The sequence below is a fragment of the Nicotiana attenuata genome, unplaced genomic scaffold (assembly GCF_001879085.1).
Source record: "Nicotiana attenuata strain UT unplaced genomic scaffold, NIATTr2, whole genome shotgun sequence".
NCBI lineage: Eukaryota > Viridiplantae > Streptophyta > Magnoliopsida > Solanales > Solanaceae > Nicotiana > Nicotiana attenuata.
The window spans coordinates 31,936-50,386 of record NW_017676173.1 but is presented as its reverse complement, the minus strand read 5'-3'; the positions used below and the strand labels follow the sequence as shown (position 1 = coordinate 50,386).

The window sequence follows — 18,451 nt, the reverse complement described above, 5'->3', positions numbered from 1 at the left end:
CATAAGATCTCACAAGCAACACAAGAATCAAATGATGAAGAAATGCGGGTCAATTTGGATTTGTTGGAAGGCAAGAGAGAAGCTGCATTAATAAGAATGGCAGCACAAAAACAAGGGATCGAACGATATTACAACAGGAAAGCACGCTGAGGTACTTCAAAATTGGGGACTTCGTGCTTAAAAAGGTTTTTCAATCTACAAAGGCAGCCAACGCGGGTAAACTAAGTCCAACCTGGGAAGGACCCTACAGAGTTCGAGATATTGCAGGAAAAGGAGCATACGAGTTGGAAACAATGGACGGGAAGGTGCTTCCTTCACATTGGAATGCAGTTCATTTGAAGAGATACTACTTCTAAGGAAAAACCCACGGTCAGGTATCACCATGTTAAATTATATTTTTTGAATTATTAAAATTTTACTAACGATTTTAGATGACAGGAAAAACGATAACCCGTACTAAATGATGAGTCACGACCTGTAAGGCAAAATGGAATAAACTAAAATTCCTAGCCCAGGGTTACAATTATTCTGATAGAAGTATACATGGGTTAAGTAGTCTTCATCTATAATCGCACCCCCGAGTCCCGTATGTATTTCCTTTTCAGGAAAAGGACCAGGTGAAGGAGACTACCAAGTGCTCAAGGCTTCATACTTCAACACTCAAACACTTGGGGGACTACATAGTATATACAGTCACGTGTATAAAAAAGGCAAAGAAGATTTAGAAAATCAAGCCTAGAAGAATCAAGTACGGAGTGAAAGTTACGAAGTCATGGCATTCATCATAATATTCTTTCCCGTGAGAACAATGGCATTCATCATAGTATTATTTCCCATGAGAACAATGGAGTCATCTCTCAAACTCTTCCTAATGTTCTGGAGCTAAAGGGACCCATGTACCCCAAAACGGTTAGGGTAAAGACTATGTACTAAAACGGGTTATATGGAAAAACCCTGTATCTATTGTTCTTCTTTTGTATAAATCTGTTACAAGGAAAACAGTTACGAGAAAGTTATAGATGTAATTCAAATACATGTAAAGTATTACTCAAAACTTGTCAAGGTTCAGAAATAAAAACTTGTCAAAGTTATTGCAAAAAACATGTGTGTTCCTATTTCTTTTATCGTATGATAACACCATTATGAAGTTGAGACGTCTTCTTCATTAAGTGTCAAAATGCAAAAAGGCCCTCTTTTATAAAACTCATGTTATTTATTCATGGGATTAACAGAAGCATTTTTCAAAGAACAAAAATGCAGACCATTCTTTAAGTCCTTGAAAATAAAAGGCAAGAATAGAACAGACGGAAGTTTAATGATAATAAAAACTTCTTAATATTTAAAACTAAAGACTAAGTATAAACTTAGTCATCGAATTGTTTATACAAAATGCCCCATAACAAGACTTGGGGATTTGTACTTCTAAAAATCAACCCTCAAGTGATAGCCAAGGGTTTGATTACAAAAATTCTCAAATGAATCCAAGAACTTTAAACACAGTTTTCCAAACAGGTACCTGCAAAAAGGGAATTTAAAACAGATGTAAATTTTTTCACTAAGAGGAAAGGACTAAAGAAGGATCATCAGCGGGCTCAACTGGAACAGCATTGTCAACAGAAGCGGGTTGATCTTCAACCGCAGCAATTGGAGTATCAATAGACGAAGTTTCAACTTGACTTACAACAAGAGGCACGGTTAAGCTTGAAGAAGGTGCGTCACCCGAGGCAATTTCAGTGTTCATGGGGACTTCAACTGCAGAAGTTTCAGCCAAGGGAGCCTCACTCACCGGAACTTCACCCAAGGGAACATCAACTGGGAACTTCAGCTTTGAAAACTTCAATCGCGGGTGAAGGGAAGTCCAGTGGTTGTTGAGCTTTTTCAATAGTCTCCATCACCTTAGCTAACTCTGACTCCAGATTAAAGTTTTCTTGGCTGGCTTCAACTAAGGCATCACGACGAGAGTTCAGAAAAGCCCAGCTTACATCAACTGCAACCTTATCCTCAAGAAGCTCATAATCTCTTTCCCAAGCAGCAATTTCATTCTTGAGACCTTCATTTTCATCCGGGCTGAGTTGTAAGAGGCTTGGAGAGAAGCATGAGATTTTTCCAAGGCCTGCACCTTGTCTTCAGAAGTTCGCAGATCTTCTTGTGTCTGAGTCAAACTCTGCATCAGATCCCCAGCATAAACTTCTTTTTTATTCAAAAGAGCTTTCAACTCATTAATTTCCTCATTTGCCTTAGTCAATTGCTCTGAAAAAGAAGCCTCATGACGCTCTTTTTCTCGCTCTACCTGACTTGAAGAAACCCTGATGACCGCAAGTTCTGAGGATAAGGCTCTCACCTGCTGTTCCAGGTTATTCTTGTTCTCTTACAAATCTTCTATAGTGATTTGTTCACTATCAAATAAACCATTCCAAGTAGCTGCCTCCAACTGAGATTCACGAGCTGCCCTCTCTGAATCAAGAACCGCCTTTTCAGAGTCACGTGCCACCTTCTCTAATAGAGAAACTCTGCTCATCAGCTCTGTACCAATAAGGTTGGCCTGAAAATGATAAAGGAAGAAAAATTAGAATTCTAAAAAAAATCTGGCAAAGTAAAGAAAGAAGGGACATACATTTAAGGTGGAATAAACTATGTCGTTCATCAGAGTCAGACAGCTATGGCTATTCATTTTGTCTTTCTCAATTGGGCCTATTAAAGGCTCAAGCCAAACATCCGCCTGACCGGATTTCCTCAAGAGGCTGTTGTTAGCAGGAACTTCGACAGTCACGCTCCTCATAGCAATACTTCTACTGGTAGAACCCACTTCTGTATTATGGACAGTAGAAGGAGGAGCGGTAGAAGAAGTGAAAATAGCAGAGGGAGGTACGGAAGCAGGTGGAACAGGTACGGAAGCAGATGTAGCAGGTAAGGAAGGAACCAAAGGCATGGCAGAAGAAGGAAGAGAAGGAATTGAAGATATGTGAGTTGAAGAGGAAGATAGGGGAGGTTCATCCAAAACAGGTCCTAACTCACCACTCTCAAAACCACTAACGAAAAGCTGGTTAATCGACTCATGAGTGTCATGAGGGGTGACAACGTCATCATCGGAGACAAGATTAACAGGCCTGGTAGGAGAAAGATGAGGGGAAGTTTCAGTTTCATCGAAAATGATATGTCTCCTAACTCTTGGCCTTGTCATCAACGAACCACCTTTATCTTCTTCGTCGGAGCTATCATCATCTGTGGTTTTTCCTTTCAGAAGAATATCCTGAGCACTTTCTAAGGAAAGTAGGGTTCCTAAATGAGAGGCTGCAACTTTATCAGCGGTAACACCTCGAATAGCAAATCCTGACAAAGAGAAGGATGAAAGTTAAAGCAATGAATTTTTACATACGAGAGAGATAGAAACTCTTACCGTGAGTCTTCACTCTCCAACCGTAAATACTGGAGATGTATTTCCAAGACCTAGCATCCATAGGTGCAGTCTTCAACAATTTATCTACCCAACCACGAAAATTGGGAATGTTCTCCACAACTTCCATGGTTGCTAAACAAAAAGAGGGAAACAAAGTTAAAGAAATTGATAAACTCGAAAGAAAGAAGTACGAGAAAGGGTAAGGAACTTACGTGCAAAATTCCACTTCTCAGGGAAGGGAACATTTTCTTTACCCACCAAACCAACTGTGGGGGCAGCAACAAATCGGGCATACCAGCCACGATCCTTGTCATCTTCCGGACTCACCAAAACCCTTTTACTCCTAGCCACTAAGGTGAAAACGCCATTACGAAATAACCTAGGGGAGTAAAGGTGAATTAGGTAAGGGAAGGTAAAGTTAACATCTGCTAAGTTAGCCAGATGTCTTAAACAAGCCACAGCCCTCCATACCAACAGGCCAATCTGTGCTAGACAAACCTTGAAGAAACGACAGAAATCGAGAATTACTGGGTCGATAGCTGGTTTAAACCCAAGAGTAAAAGGGTATGTGTAAACGAAAGAGAGTCCAGTAATATATGAAGTAATCCTTTGATTTGGATTGGGGATTACAATGGGAAAATCGTCATTCCAGTGGCAATCTTTGCGAACTATGGGAGCTAAAAGCTCTGTAATCAAAGTGGGGAAAGCATCAGCACGATCTAGACCTGCAACTTGGCTTTGAAGTGATTGTCTATCATGGTGAAAAGAAAAATCGTTAGGAATTATCTCCTCCACCAAAGGCTCTTGTAATGGTTCAGAGGTTTCCTTGCCCTTAGAAGATGATTTTTGGGTAAAAGAACCCCTGGTTCTAGAAGAAGAGCCAGGGTTAGAAGAAGGCATGGCAGAACCACCACCACGAGAAGATCCTAAACTACGAAGTCTTCCACCCCTTCTATGTCTGACAGGGGCATTGGGATAATTTTCTAAAGCAGGAGCTCTTCTAGGGTTAGGGTTCGAAGAAGACATGATGAGGAAGAAGACGAAGTGAATAAAAATTTGCACAGTTTGAGTGTTCGAAAGAGTTTTGTGTGGAAAAAATTAAAAGGTAAAACTATATTTATAGGTAACTGTCAATAAGTGAAAACGCAGTAATGGAAGGGTCACAATAATGGTAACTGGTACTTCGTGAATAGTGGAGCTGTAAAAAAGGACCTTAAAAAGGGGTGCAAGTTGCAGAATCGATAAGGAGTTGACACGTGTGAAGAACATTAAATAGATGTGACCATTGAAGCATCAATCTTGTCACAGCATTAATGGTGACAAAAATTCTCCTTTTATGAAATCCACTTCCCAAATATTCAACTGACGAATAAATGGAAAGTGGGGGGACTATCTGTATTGGAAAAAATTTACTATGCATATTGGAGATGACGTGTCATGACACGTAGACTGGTCAAACAGTCAAAGAATTAAGGTTGTTCAATAGGTACAAGCAGCAACAGACACGAGCAAGTTAAACAGAACAGACACGAGCAAGTTAAACAGAAGAGACACGAGCAGTCATGCGAGACATTCAATGCTCGTACCCGTTCAAGGCATTTAAACAGCAAAGATCGTGAAGAATCAAAGGAATGAATCTGACAGCAAATGAGAGCCCAGATACAGCATTTAATGAGCATTAAATGCGAGAAACATTAGAGAATATGTATTTAATGTATATGATTACATAACGTAACATTTAAAATCATTAACTGCCCATAATTGTCTTATTATGACAAAGGTAAAGTCTGTATTCCCAAAATGGCAAAAGGAAAAGTCACAAACAATTGTAAGCACGAAAAACACTATTAAAATATACCCTGATTTACTAGTTTTCATATCTTATTCTCAAATTTCTTTCTTTATACTCTTTTCCGATTATCAGTAACCCGTGTTCTTCTAAATTCAAGCTTTGACCTAAAATCTAATTTTTGGTTAAACAACTGGAAATACAAAATTTGTGTATTATAATTGAGTTTGTTGAGTTATATTAGGAGTCTATTATGTTAATTGATTCACTTTCCGTTTAAAAACAGTGTAATCCCCTGTTTCACGCCGTGAATACATTAAAATACAGTCGAATACAATAATCTGTCCAGCTGTAATCCCATGTTTCACGCCATGAATACAGTCGAATACACTCGAATACAACAACTGATTAGCTGGACTTCCCTGATTCACGCCTATTTTTGCTACCGTATTCATGAATACAGTAGCTTAAATACATCTAATACATCTTATAACTACAGAAAACGTATCTACAATCCGTAATATAGCAAATGGTATCTATAGATAGCTAATTACCACTAAAAGATAGTGCTTTATGAAAATTTCTCATTAAGCATTGAATCATGTGGTGGGAGATTTTTACTTGTTGTAGAGACATATTAAACGACTTTGTTGCAGGGTGAAAATTCAGAGTATGAGAATAAAGTGGACATGATCCTTCTTCAGAAATATTGAAAAAAGAACAGACAGAAACAAAAGATATATAGCATCAAATCTTTCTTTTTATAATTGAAAGTTCGACATAATGAAGAACATATTCTGTACTATTAGTTTAGGTTGCTTTTACATTTTAAACGAGAAAAGTACATGAGCAACCAATATAAAAAGGGTCCTTGCAAATCTCTAAGCTCCAACGTTAAACCAAAGAAAATTTTAGAACCCAAAAATTTGAAGGAAAAATTCTTAAATCAAGAAAACTAGAAGAAAATGGGTGCTAACTACTCATCTACTCTGCATGAAGCTAATAATATGCCAACCACAGTACCACAAATCAAGAGGTCTCAAGTAATTGCTTTCCATTCTACAACAAAATGGAAGCTCCATTTTGATTCTTTGAAAGATACAAACAAACTGGTAATCATTTTAGAAATATTGCATAAGTATGGATTTAACTTAAATATACAAACTCCGTAAAAGTTTTACGCGCGTATTTTAACATGCTGTAGTAGGTAATCTGTCTTATTTTCTACATTACTGGTCGCATGTTTTGTTCCTTTAACCTCTAATTATTTTTTAAGTGACTCGATAATATAAAAATTATGCTTGCATTTCTAGTGTATAAAAGTTAAACTTATTTTGTATTTGGTGATACTAATCATTAGGATGTTTTGGTCTATTGCTAGGTTGTTATTGACTTTACAGCAACATGGTGTGGTCCTTGCAAATATATGGAACCAGTTATCAATGATTTTGCTGCTAAATATACAGATGTTGAATTTGTCAAGATTGATGTTGATGAATTGGCTGTAAGATCTTATGTTCTTAACTTTACGATCCTTTTCTTTTTTCCCAACTCTTTCGATACATAAATGGATACTAATATCTGAAATAAACTGAAAACAGAAAGTAGCTGAGGAATATGGGGTTCAAGCAATGCCAACATTTGTGCTGATTAAAAAGGGGAAAGTTGTTGACAAGGTTGTGGGAGCAGATAAGGATGGACTGAAGAAGAAAATTGAGAAACACAGAGCTATGTTTATCTAAGCAAACAAAAGACATATTTTGAGCAGAGTTTACTGGAATGATAGCCTCTGTGTAGAATAAAATTCATATCTTTATCAATTTTTAATTGAAAAAAGCAGCTAGATATCCTCCAATTTTTGCTCGCTTCTGATTGTAAAGAGGCTGATTAAAGCATGTTGGTATATTGGTTTGAATAAATAAATGTGTTTCTGGTTTTTATTTTTGTTCATGGAATGTCTTTTCCATATTCATCAAAGTATGAGTATCCCCACGCCCCTGAACTCCCCTTAAGAATTTATAAAATACTCCTATAACATACTCCCTCCGTTCACTTTTACTTGTTCACTATAAACTTTATACTTCCGCTTAAGAAATAATGAATGAAGTTCATAATTTACCATGATACTCATATTAATTGATGCAATAGATTTGAGAAAAGGATTTGAAATAAGTAGTTAAAATTGTACGTATAACAGGAAAAAAAAAAATTGTCTTCTTTTGATATGCTAAAAAAGACAAGTAAAAATAAAAATCTATTTTTAGAATACTAGATAAGTAAAAGTGAATGGAGGAGGGAGTATAAAAATAGCTTTGATATTGCCGTGCAGCGTCTTTTTCGACGCGAATCTATATAAAGATAGTACTGTAAGATAAAAGAATGTAAGTAAAATGCATGTAGTCAGTGCACATTTGCGGTTTGACTATTACGCTTATTTTAAGGTTATTAAGTCATCAATACGTAATGGAATCAAACTGCAGCTTGAGGAATTTTTCCTTTAAACTAAAGACGTGGAAAACTATACACACACATGAGAGAGAGGAATGATGATTCAACAGAGTTGAGACAAATCCTAGTTCCGCCTCTGGTTCAAGATTCGGGCATCTTTGTCTCATAATGAATCACATGAAACTATGAACTTCCATAAAAATGTACTAGATTTTGATTAACAAGGACAACCGAATGGGGAGAAATCTTGTCATCCTGATTGAGCTTGCTGATGAGGAGCAAAAGGAAAAGCGTAGATCTGGATCCAAAGCAAATACGCTGAAAAGAAAGATGGAAAGGAGAGAATTCGTCCATAACAAAGGCAAAAAAAACCAACACATTAAATTCAACAAAGGTCTGCCACAGATGGAATACACAACTAGAACACAACCACTAATCTCAACCGCAATACTCGATATGTAGCATCCAAGCTCCAAATCAAACACAGCTATTAAACTACTTACTAATTACTCCCCTTTTACATCCAACATTAAAAAAAAATGCAGGCAGCTAAGTAGAAGCTACATTAGCTCCGGTTTTAGTGCTCACATGTTGTAAATATGGAGGCATCCCTAAACTATATCCTACTATGCACAATTTCCTTTCTAGAGAAAACTTGTTAATTATTTACATGACACTGCACATGCATGATAGTGTGCGAGACACCTTAAGTTAAATACACGATTAGTCAGCGCTCCTGTGCAGTACCCTCCTGATATCAGATTTCTGATCTGCACTTAGCCTTGATGGGAATTTAATGTCAAACTTGATCTTCAAATTTCCTTTCTTGCCACGTTCCTTTGAAATTGGCATTCCTTCATTTGGGATTATATGCTCATGTCCTGGTTTAACAATATCTGTGATTGGTACTGTGAGTTCCCGTCCATCCAAAGTGATCAAGCTTATAGTTTTTCCAGTAAGAGCATCTAGTAAAGAAATTTTGTGATTGATCACTAGATCATTTCCATCCCTCTTGAAGACAACATGCGGCTTTTCATCTATCACAAAAATAAGATCACCAGGAGTAGCTCCAGGCTCATAGTTTCCTTTCTCTGGGAAAGTGATTTTTGTGCCTTTCTTCCAACCAGGCTTGATGTGTATCGCTAAGACCTCTTCAACAGTTGTAGGCTTACTGCAAAAGAAATTCGCACATGGAACAAATAGGACCCCGGGTTAGAGCAACTGAGTGCGAAATAATTGAATGAAACTTCTTAATTTGATAAACTCATGGCTTGTAATCCACATATTCACAGAACTTTGTTGTCATATCTGTCATTGCTTTACTACCCATACCTTCACCCTGCCCCTCCACAAAAAGAACTATTGCTTTCAGTAGCTAAATTTTTTGCCTCCCATTGACAGTAGTTTCTATAAGAAGTTTTATCGTTGCGCCAGAGAATTGAAACAATGAGTGTGATCAATCCACATCCCTAGGTGATCATAAGCTTTCTGTAAAGAAAATGGACATGGGGCTTAAAAGTTAAAACTAAAAGTTAATTCATAAGATGAGAATCGTCGAAGACCATACAAGAAGACAACAACCGATTAATCTCAAGTCTCAACCATGTGGGGCAATCAATACCCCTGCGCATTAAGAACTGGACATTTGGAGCATAGGCAATACAACATTGTGACCCAACATTGCAAAAATAATGATAGGTTTGAGTTTGACACAATGTAAGAAAATGGAACTTTGGCCGAACTCAACCCTACAAGTTAGTTTATGAGGTGAAATTTGCCCAAGAGAAAAACTCATTCCCTCAACTATAACGGGACAATCAATTTTTTGCATAAGGGAATTGCAACATTCAGGAGATCAGTCTACCTCCCAGGTGACCATAAATAAGCATTAAGCAGCAGTGACTTTGATATAAATCTGCAAATTGGGCAGGGTTTAGGAGCTTTTGACCCCTAATAGAAAGAATAGCCGTGAACAATCACGTCTTTTTCAACCTTCTAGACTATTCAGGAACAAACAAATGTGATTCTGTTATTTTACCAAGGGAGGATGTGTGAGAGAACAAGGTCAATAAATATCCAGTACACTCAATTAGCTAAAAAAACATTTGGTCAAAATGCATTTAAGGCATTATTACAGATATTTCCATAAGTGATGGACACAGAAACAATTCTGTAGTAGGTTGACGGCAGTATAAAACTAGTTAATTTGTAGTGAGCTTGTTTATATATTTGTACTTTAGTAGAAACTGCAGAGAACCTCATGTATCAGCAAAATAATTATTGAGTAATGGAAAAAAGGCAGTCCGGTGTACTAAGCTCCCGCTATGCACGGGGTCCGGGGAAGGGCCGGACCACAAGGCTCTAGTACGCAGCCTTACCCTGCATTTCTACAAGAGGCTATTTCCATGGCTCGAACCCGTGACCTCCTAGTCACATGGCAACAACTTTACCAATTACGCCAAGGCTCCCCTTCCAATTATTGAGTAATGGATCGGAATGAAACAGGTGCACGAATGAAATGGGTATTGATCATGTAGCCAGCCTCAACTATTAGTGAAAATAGTTTCTCAACCACTAAAATCCAAAAATATGAAGTTAGTAACTTTACCCAAGTCAGTTTGATCTTTGAAAACAAAAACTTGACACTAAAATAGGATAATGTTCGTACTTCATCCTCAACCTCTATCTAATAGTTTAGTGCAACACCAAGGTGTTCTAACCTTCTTAATAGCTATGTCAAAAGAGATTCTTAATAGCTATGTCAAAAGAGATACTGGCTAATACACATTGGGATGTCAAAGAGCTATCAAGCTTTTACCATACTCCACCAAGGAGAACAGAATCAGTGGGAACTTTATCTGTTGAGCCAGGTAGCAGAGTTAAAACTATGACAGCAAATGTATTACGTAATTATACAGTTTGGCCACTAAGCAACGTGAATCTTGACCATTAACAGCTATAAATCTATGATCATAGAGGCATTTAAGACTTCTGTTCCGCTGAAAAACTATAACATCATTTCATTTTCTATCCTCCATACAGAAAAAATATCAAAACTCCTGATTTCGATGCTATCAAATTTTTGTATCCTATTTCAGCAATTTAATGGTAAACCAACGAAGATTTGTCCCAGCAACAGTACAATTTTGATTCAAAAAGCATATCAAAGCGCAAATGCAAACTTCAACAACCTCGGTCAGCACGTTAGAAGAAAGGAAGTAACTTTTTGCTTCAAGAAATGAAAATTGACTAAAAATAAACAAAGCGGGGCTACACTAAAAAATTATTCTCATTTTCCCAGACCATCAAGAAAGTTAAAAATAGTAGTTTGCCTGATTTATATGATACATTTTGTATTTTAGTATATCCTAAAAAAAAATACTAATATATTCTTATATTTAGAAACAGTTAAACTTTAAAAGTTTCATTTTATCTTTAATGAAATAGATCTATAGCTGCACAAATATCTATAGCTTATTTTAAATCACAAATGTCAAATACATTCTTCTTTTGTTTTCTAAATTCGGTGTCCATTCAAACAACATTTCATAAAATGGAGAGAGTAGCAAATTTGATAAAACAAAATTGTGCAAATTACGCAATTGACGATGACGTAAAACGCAAAATACTTGCAATTATACATTTATACGTTTAATTTAAGGTATACCTACCCAGAGTCATCCAGAAGAATCCGTGAGATCTTCATTTTCCTTCTAGATCCTTTGTAAAGCTCCTCCAAGCTACACGGCAGTTTATTCTCCACCGGCGCCGCCTTCCGACCTACTCCGGCACCGGAATTACTATCCGATCCACCGAAAAACTCAGCGAAAATAGCCTCCGCGTCACGCGTATTGAACCTAAATCCTCTGTCGTTACTACCAGCACTAGTCGGCGACGCCGAAGCAAATTGACCGGATTTCAATGCATCATCACCGTACACGTCATAGATCTGACGCTTCTGAGGATCACTAAGCACATCATACGCTTCAGAAATCTGCTTGAATTTCGCTTCAGCTTCCTTTTTGTTCTGACTGTTCTTATCTGGATGCCATTTCATGGCTAATCGCTTGTAGGATCTCTTTAAATCCTCTTCACTTGCATTCCGAGATACTTTCAGTACGTTATAGTAATCAAGTCCCATTGTTTTGACGCAAAACGAAGCTTCTAGAATGTAGACGTGTTTTCTGTGTGTGTGTGTGTGTGTGTGTTATTATTTAGGAAATGCGAGTTTCGAGAATGTCTGGAGAATATTGAAAGGATAGTTAGGTGTTGGGGTTGCGCCGGCGAGTTGGCTCGGTCGTCAACGACGTGGTGAACGTGAAATGCGCAGGGTAGAGGAAATGGTGGATGTTGAGCTAAGATACGCAGAGTGGGTGAAGAGGAGAGAGATTTTAATATTCGAATTTTGTTAAGATGACTGCGCTGTTACAGAAAGATAGTGACTACTAGCAGAAAGGGATACGCAGCCGAGCAGCAACTGACACAAAAAGAAGAGATAAAAATAAAAAAAATAAAAAAAAAGATTAAATGGCCCAACCGTTCTTCTTTTCTGTACGAATTTCTAAATTTTTGCTTTTATTACTTTTTCGTTTTAATTTAAGTGGAGTAGTATATTTTAATAAAGTAAAACGTTAATTATTTAATTCGTGTGATGTGAAGATTATTTTTATATTATAAAATTGAATTAAAACTAACATACAAAGTACTAAAAGTCATAATAATTAATAATCTAAAATATTCTAAAACACTTAAAAAATTATATTTAAAACATCTCTTTGACGCTCCAAATATTGATAATGCCACATAAAAGAAAACATTTGATTTCCTTTTCATTTATATTTCAATTTTGTATTAGCCTAAAAACAAATGTGAAGTAGTGAATGAACAGGAACGAATCATATAGATGATCCCAATTTATTTAGAATTCATGCGTTGTTATTATTGTTGTGAAAGATAAAATTTGAAATAATTCATAAAGAGAATGGATGTGAATCAAATGTTTAGCGCTGAGCAGGGGAAAGTGGGCGTGGATGTGAGGCTTGAGTCACAGGTCATCCCGAGTAGAGGCAGCTTCAAGTATTTTGGGTCGGTTATCCAGGGGGGAGGGGAGATCGACGAGGATGTCACACACCGTATTGGGATAGTATGGATGAAGTGGAGGTTAGCATCTGGAGTATTGTATGACAAGAGAGTGCCACTGATACTCAAAGGTAAGTTCTATAAAGCGGTGGTAAGGCCGGCCATGATGTACGGGCGGAGTGTTGGCCGGTTAAGAACTCACATATCCAGAAGATGAAAGTAGCAGAAATGAGGATGTTGAGGTGGATGTGCTGTCATACTAGGATGGATAAGATTAGGAATGATGATATTCGGGAGAAGGTGTGTGTGGCTCCCATTGATGACAAGATGCGGGAAGCGAGGCTCAGATGGTTCGGGCATGTTCAGAGGAGAAGCCCAGATGCTCCGGTAAGGAGGTGTGAACGGCTGGTTGTGGAGGGCACGAGAAGAGGTAGAGGGCGGTCTAAGAAGTATTGGGGGGAGGTGATTAGGCAGGATATGGCGAGGCTTCAGATTTTCGAGGGCATGGCACTTGATAGGAACATGTGGAGGTCGAGTATTTGGGTTGTAGGTTAGGAAGTAGTTGAGTCTTGTCTTATGACATAACTTTGTGAGATTAGTTTGGTAGGGATACTACTTCGCTTTAGCTTTGTATCCTTCTTCTTGAGTTCATGTTGTTCCTATTTTTCATATTATTTCTGTGGTGTTACTGATATTGTCTTCTTTTGTCTTTTTGTCTTCTTTAGCCGAGGGTCTTTCGGCAACAGCCTCTCTACTCTTTCGGGGTAGGGATAAGGTCGGCGTACACACTACCCTCTCCAGACCCCACTAATAAAATTTCACTGGGTCGTCGTCGTTGTTGTTGTTGCCATAAAGAGAATTCATCAATTCGTCTCTCTCATGGAACTGATAAAGATCCCAAATAAAAAATTCAAGTTTAGTCAAAAAGAAATCGTAAATAAAATATATCTTCCATTTATCTTTTAGTGAAATAAGTTTCTCTTCGCACACCCAAGTGTAAGGCTGTGGCAGAGCAGTCCCAGTAACATGACGTGGCGCAATGTAATTGGGTACCAAATGGCTTTGATGAAGGTGCTGTTTGTTGGTAAGCTAGTGGGCTAAGAGAACGTGCAGGTGAGTAAAGAATGGGACCCACTAGTATCTTCGGTTGGAATAGTGTGTGGTAGCAGAATCTGCTTTGGCGTCGCTGTATTGCAATTTGGCGACTTGACGGCGGAGTTTATACGACAACGTTTGTGTTAACTCCGTTTGAATATTGTTATTTGGACCTATTCATGGAAGTATGGCCCATATTCAAGATAAAACAGTGTTTGGTTTAAATTGTAGTGGCCCAATTTGAATTATATTGTTGGCCCACTTACCAGACGTCCTTTATAATTTCAAATGAGATGGAACCACGCCCAAGGAAACGCCAATTCTCAATTATTAGACCACATGATTTGGAGGAAAAAGGAAACAGAAATTAGAAAGGAATAGCGCATTATTTGCAATTGGAATTATTAAAAGTTTTTTTTTCATTCAGACTATTAACTTTTGGTTAAACCTGAAGGAATAAATTTTGCAATTTGTTATATTCCTAATTCCTTTGTCACTTACTAATTAATATCCCGTCAAAACTTAATATCAGCTCAACTATTCTATTAGTTTGTAGATAATAGTCATTTATTTATAGGCTACCACGGACAAAGACCTTATATTTTCAAGTTTGGTGTAATTCTCGAAACTCATTTTTCATCATAATAGCATTTCAGGTTAATAAAGACGGCCCAGTTGGGTTTTGGAGTGCGTTTTCCATACGGAAGACGTAGGTTCGAAACCAGCTCTATGCTCTTCGGGGTCTGAGCATGTCGCACGGGGCTTGCCTAGTGCGGTTCACATCCCTGTGTGGTTTGCAGGCTACTACACAGTGGGGGTTTATCCAGTGCGCACAGAGTGCTCACCCGAAGAGCAGAGGCTGTGGCAGAAGCTGTAGCGGCTGCGAGTTTTCCTGGGGTTCAAAAAAAAAAAAAAAACCCAGCGGTCAATTTCGGGCTGGCAACAAAAGTCCTATTCATCTTATAAAAAAAATGCACTATGCAAGAGAAGGAGAAGTCGTTATTTGTTAATTAAGTTTGTTAGTGGTTGGTTTGTTTTAACAGCAGGATGACAGCTGTAATAGGGAGTTAGTTAGAGTTAGTTTTTACTGTATATATGTAGCTAAGTTGTAAAGCTAATTTATTCGATACATTCTGTACAGAAATACAATTCCTCTCTCTGAAATGTTCTCTCCTCTGCTTCTTAATCTCTAATGGTAGATTGCAGTAGTGTGTATTCAAATCTTAACACATCCCTTTTCTAATTTTTCTTTTAGATTTTCATCAAGGTCAATTGTAGTAAAGTATTAATGTAATAATATAGTCTTGTTACCATAAATTATTCATTACTTCAAATGTCGAACACTACTGGCGAGAAATTTTTTACGGAGTGGAATAATACTGGGTTGTTGTAATTGCGAGGAATTCTACGTACACCAACGTGCATGATTCAAGTCCTCTCGATACTTTTGTCTTTTTTCTTTCCCTTCTCGTATATTCCCAGGCTCATTCTCACCAATAAAAAGAAAAATTCAATTGGCAATAAGTATAATACTCTGTCACTTGTTTTTGTTTTTTTTGGATATTCTATTTTGAGTTTATCTTTTGCGTATGTACAAGCGCTGTGATCAAAGGAATAATAAAGAGATAAAAGTACATCTGATTTCTAATATCTCAATATGAAATGAAAATCTTAAGCACAAGCAAAAGTAAATTTGCTTCCATTCCCACCTTCCAAAAAAGTTGGTTAATTTTCTTTGTTGCATACTATACTTCCAAGACTTAAAACATTTTTGGAGTGCATCAATTAGGTAAGTTGTTGTTGCACCATCTATATATTTTATATTCCAGGAATATATGTTGTGCATTCATTTACAAAAAAAAAAAAAAAAAAAAAAAAAAAAAAAAAAAACCCATCATAAATATAGTTGTATAGAAAATGGAGAAGGCATCAAGCATCTCGTTCACTCTCATTTTCATGTTCATTTTGTTAGGTTAGTTTTCTTTGGTCCGGGGAAAAGCCGTACACTAAAGGGTGTGATGGCTCGAACCCGCAACTTATATAACATGAACTTTTTTACAGATATAATAAAAAAAAAATCTACATACTTAATTTCTATATATTGTCAATTAATGTATTTAATTATTGATCTTAACATTTTTTTTTATGGTTTTATACAGGTTCACCGTCATGTATGGTGTTGGGACAAGGACAAAAGTGTCAAACTGTTAAAGATTGTTATACCTTATTTTGCAAACGTGAACATCTAGTTTGTTTACAAGGAACTTGTATATGCAACGAGTCACCAAGATATGATTTTTTAACGAAGAAGGAAGCTTCATGCAAACAGGATAGTGATTGTAAAAACAGTTGTGGTCCAAAGTGTTTATCAAATTGTATTGCTGGAGTTTGCTTTTGTACTGGCCCTACTGGGTGTTAAGACCCAAAATTATGACATGGTAGCATGTGTAAGAGAACATTTTATTTTATTGTTTGAGTAAATTAGATGATAAGAAATAATTACAGTAGTAATTATCATTTCCACTCTGTCCCTTTGCCTCATGCCTTCCCTTCTCCCCTTCGGTAATTTTTATATTATTAATATATTTTACCTATCGTAATAAGTAACATGCATATTTTAAATGTTAGTACTAATTTTACTTTTTATGGTTGATTACTTTTGGGTGGTAGAGGGTGAAATTAGAAAACTGTGTTAGTATTTGAAATTTTGTTTTCTATCTTATCTAGTTATAAAGCTTTTCCTTGTATTATACGTTGTCACTCACGAGCAGCTTCTTTACAAGTCAATTATAAGAGTATATAATTTGAAATTAGATTTTCAAGGTGTTTTCTATTAAAAACTAGCAAAAAAAACTTGGCAATTCAGAAGAATTGTAGTTACCGGGAAGTAATTAAACAAACAAATAAATAGATAAATACATAAGAGTTGACTAGTTGTATGGGTCGAAATCTGACCACACGCGGATCAGCATTAAAAGGAATGGTGAAGGGTCAACTAAGCCATGGTCGTATTCATAAGACATCATAGCAACGGGTATCTTGGCCGCTGCCGGGACCGAACTATCAGAAAGCTTGTACGGCGAGGCATATGTCGTGACGCTTAAGGGGAACGACCCAACGCACAATGAACATATTAAGGCACTCTGGCTAAGAACCGTTGGATAAAAGGGAATACTTACTATATATATAGGGAGAAGATAACAAGAAAGGGGGGGGGGGGGGAGGGGATCTCCTAGAAAACGAAAAGAGGCAGAAGAACCAGAGAATGCTATAGGAGAAAAACAAGAGAAGTTGCAGATCTAGACGGCAAATCTTTGTAATCATCTTTCTTGAGTTAATAAAGATAGATCCCGCAACTATTAATGGCATTTCCTCTTTTCCACCTTTATTCTTGCATTACGGAACAGTACATCATTTTCATGACCCGAATTTCTCACCGTCGGGACCGTGATGGCGCCTAACATCGCACTCGCTAGGCAAGCCAACGTTAGAGAATTGCTCAGCCTTTTTCCTTTACTTCTTATAATTAAAACTAAATGAAACTAAATCACAGAATTAAACGCGGAAGTACATAATTAACTGATCATCTTTATACTATTAACAGAGAAACCAAAACAGTTACCACCCAAAAACTGGTGTCACAACTCACGAACTTTCTACAGATTACTACAAATACTGGTCTGAAAAGAAAGAATACATCTGTCTCGATAGTAAATAAAACAGAGATATAGAATGTAGGAGGGGACGCTAGGGCCTGCGGACGCCTGCAAGACTACCTTGGGTCTCCTGACTGAAGTATCAGTAACCGACCTCTCGATCAGCCACTACTAGCTCCGAAATCTGCACAGAAAGTGCAGAGTGCAGTATCAGTACAACCGACCTCATGTACTGGTAAGTGCCGAGCCTAACCTCGACGAAGTAGTGACGAGGCTACGGCGGGGCATAAATAATATATCCTGCAATAATTTATAATAAAGCAAGAAGAAAATACGGAATGAAATAGGACAGAAACTTGCATTAAATAAATACGGAACCCAGTCTTTCTACCATTACTCAGCTGTAACCAATCCTTAAGGGAGTTTCAACACCACAATAATGAATCTCAGCAGAAAAGAATACATATAACAAATGATGCGACGCGCATCCCGATCCCACCATATAATCAATAACAAAATGAACATTCACTCGTATTACTCCGTGTTGAGGCGTGCAACCCGATCCCACTAGTCCACCCTTATTACTCCTCAATATATCACCTTTTTTCCTCCTGTTGTGGTGTGCAACCCGATCCCACATGTCCACCCTTATCACTCCTTGTTGCGGCGCGCAACCCGATCCCACCAGACAATCACACTTCACCCTTATTCCTCCTGTTGCGGCGTGCAGCCCGATCCCACCACATCAGTACCAATCACAAAATAAGAACAGTATTTCACAAGTTAACTCAAATCCTCCACAATATTTATACCTCAAACCAAAACAACGGAAGATTACTACAATTATGAAACTTCATCAGTTAATACTACATAGCGAGACCAACCAAAGTGTACCATGAAGCACCAATAAACCAACGTAAACCAACAGTGTGATACAATGAAACTACGAAACAATTAAAAATGTCAATAGAGAAACAACGTTTAACA

At 37.4% G+C, this 18,451-nt stretch overlaps 2 protein-coding genes across 2 annotated transcripts; one reads left to right on the top strand and one right to left on the bottom strand.

Annotated features, from left to right (window-relative positions):
• Positions 1–6,062: 6,062 nt before the first annotated feature.
• On the top strand, positions 6,063–7,134 carry LOC109220815 (thioredoxin H2-like). Its single transcript, XM_019385281.1, has 3 exons — positions 6,063–6,298; positions 6,568–6,690; positions 6,788–7,134. The coding sequence occupies exons 1-3, from the start codon at positions 6,152–6,154 to the stop codon at positions 6,926–6,928; spliced, it is 411 nt and encodes a 136-aa protein (XP_019240826.1). The 5' UTR covers positions 6,063–6,151; the 3' UTR covers positions 6,929–7,134.
• An 853-nt stretch (positions 7,135–7,987) lies between these two features.
• On the bottom strand, positions 7,988–12,091 carry LOC109220816 (dnaJ homolog subfamily B member 1-like). Its single transcript, XM_019385282.1, has 2 exons — positions 11,306–12,091; positions 7,988–8,805 (listed from the first exon to the last, which is right to left on the bottom strand). The coding sequence occupies exons 1-2, from the start codon at positions 11,773–11,775 to the stop codon at positions 8,358–8,360; spliced, it is 918 nt and encodes a 305-aa protein (XP_019240827.1). The 5' UTR covers positions 11,776–12,091; the 3' UTR covers positions 7,988–8,357.
• Between the last annotated feature and the right edge of the window lie 6,360 nt (positions 12,092–18,451).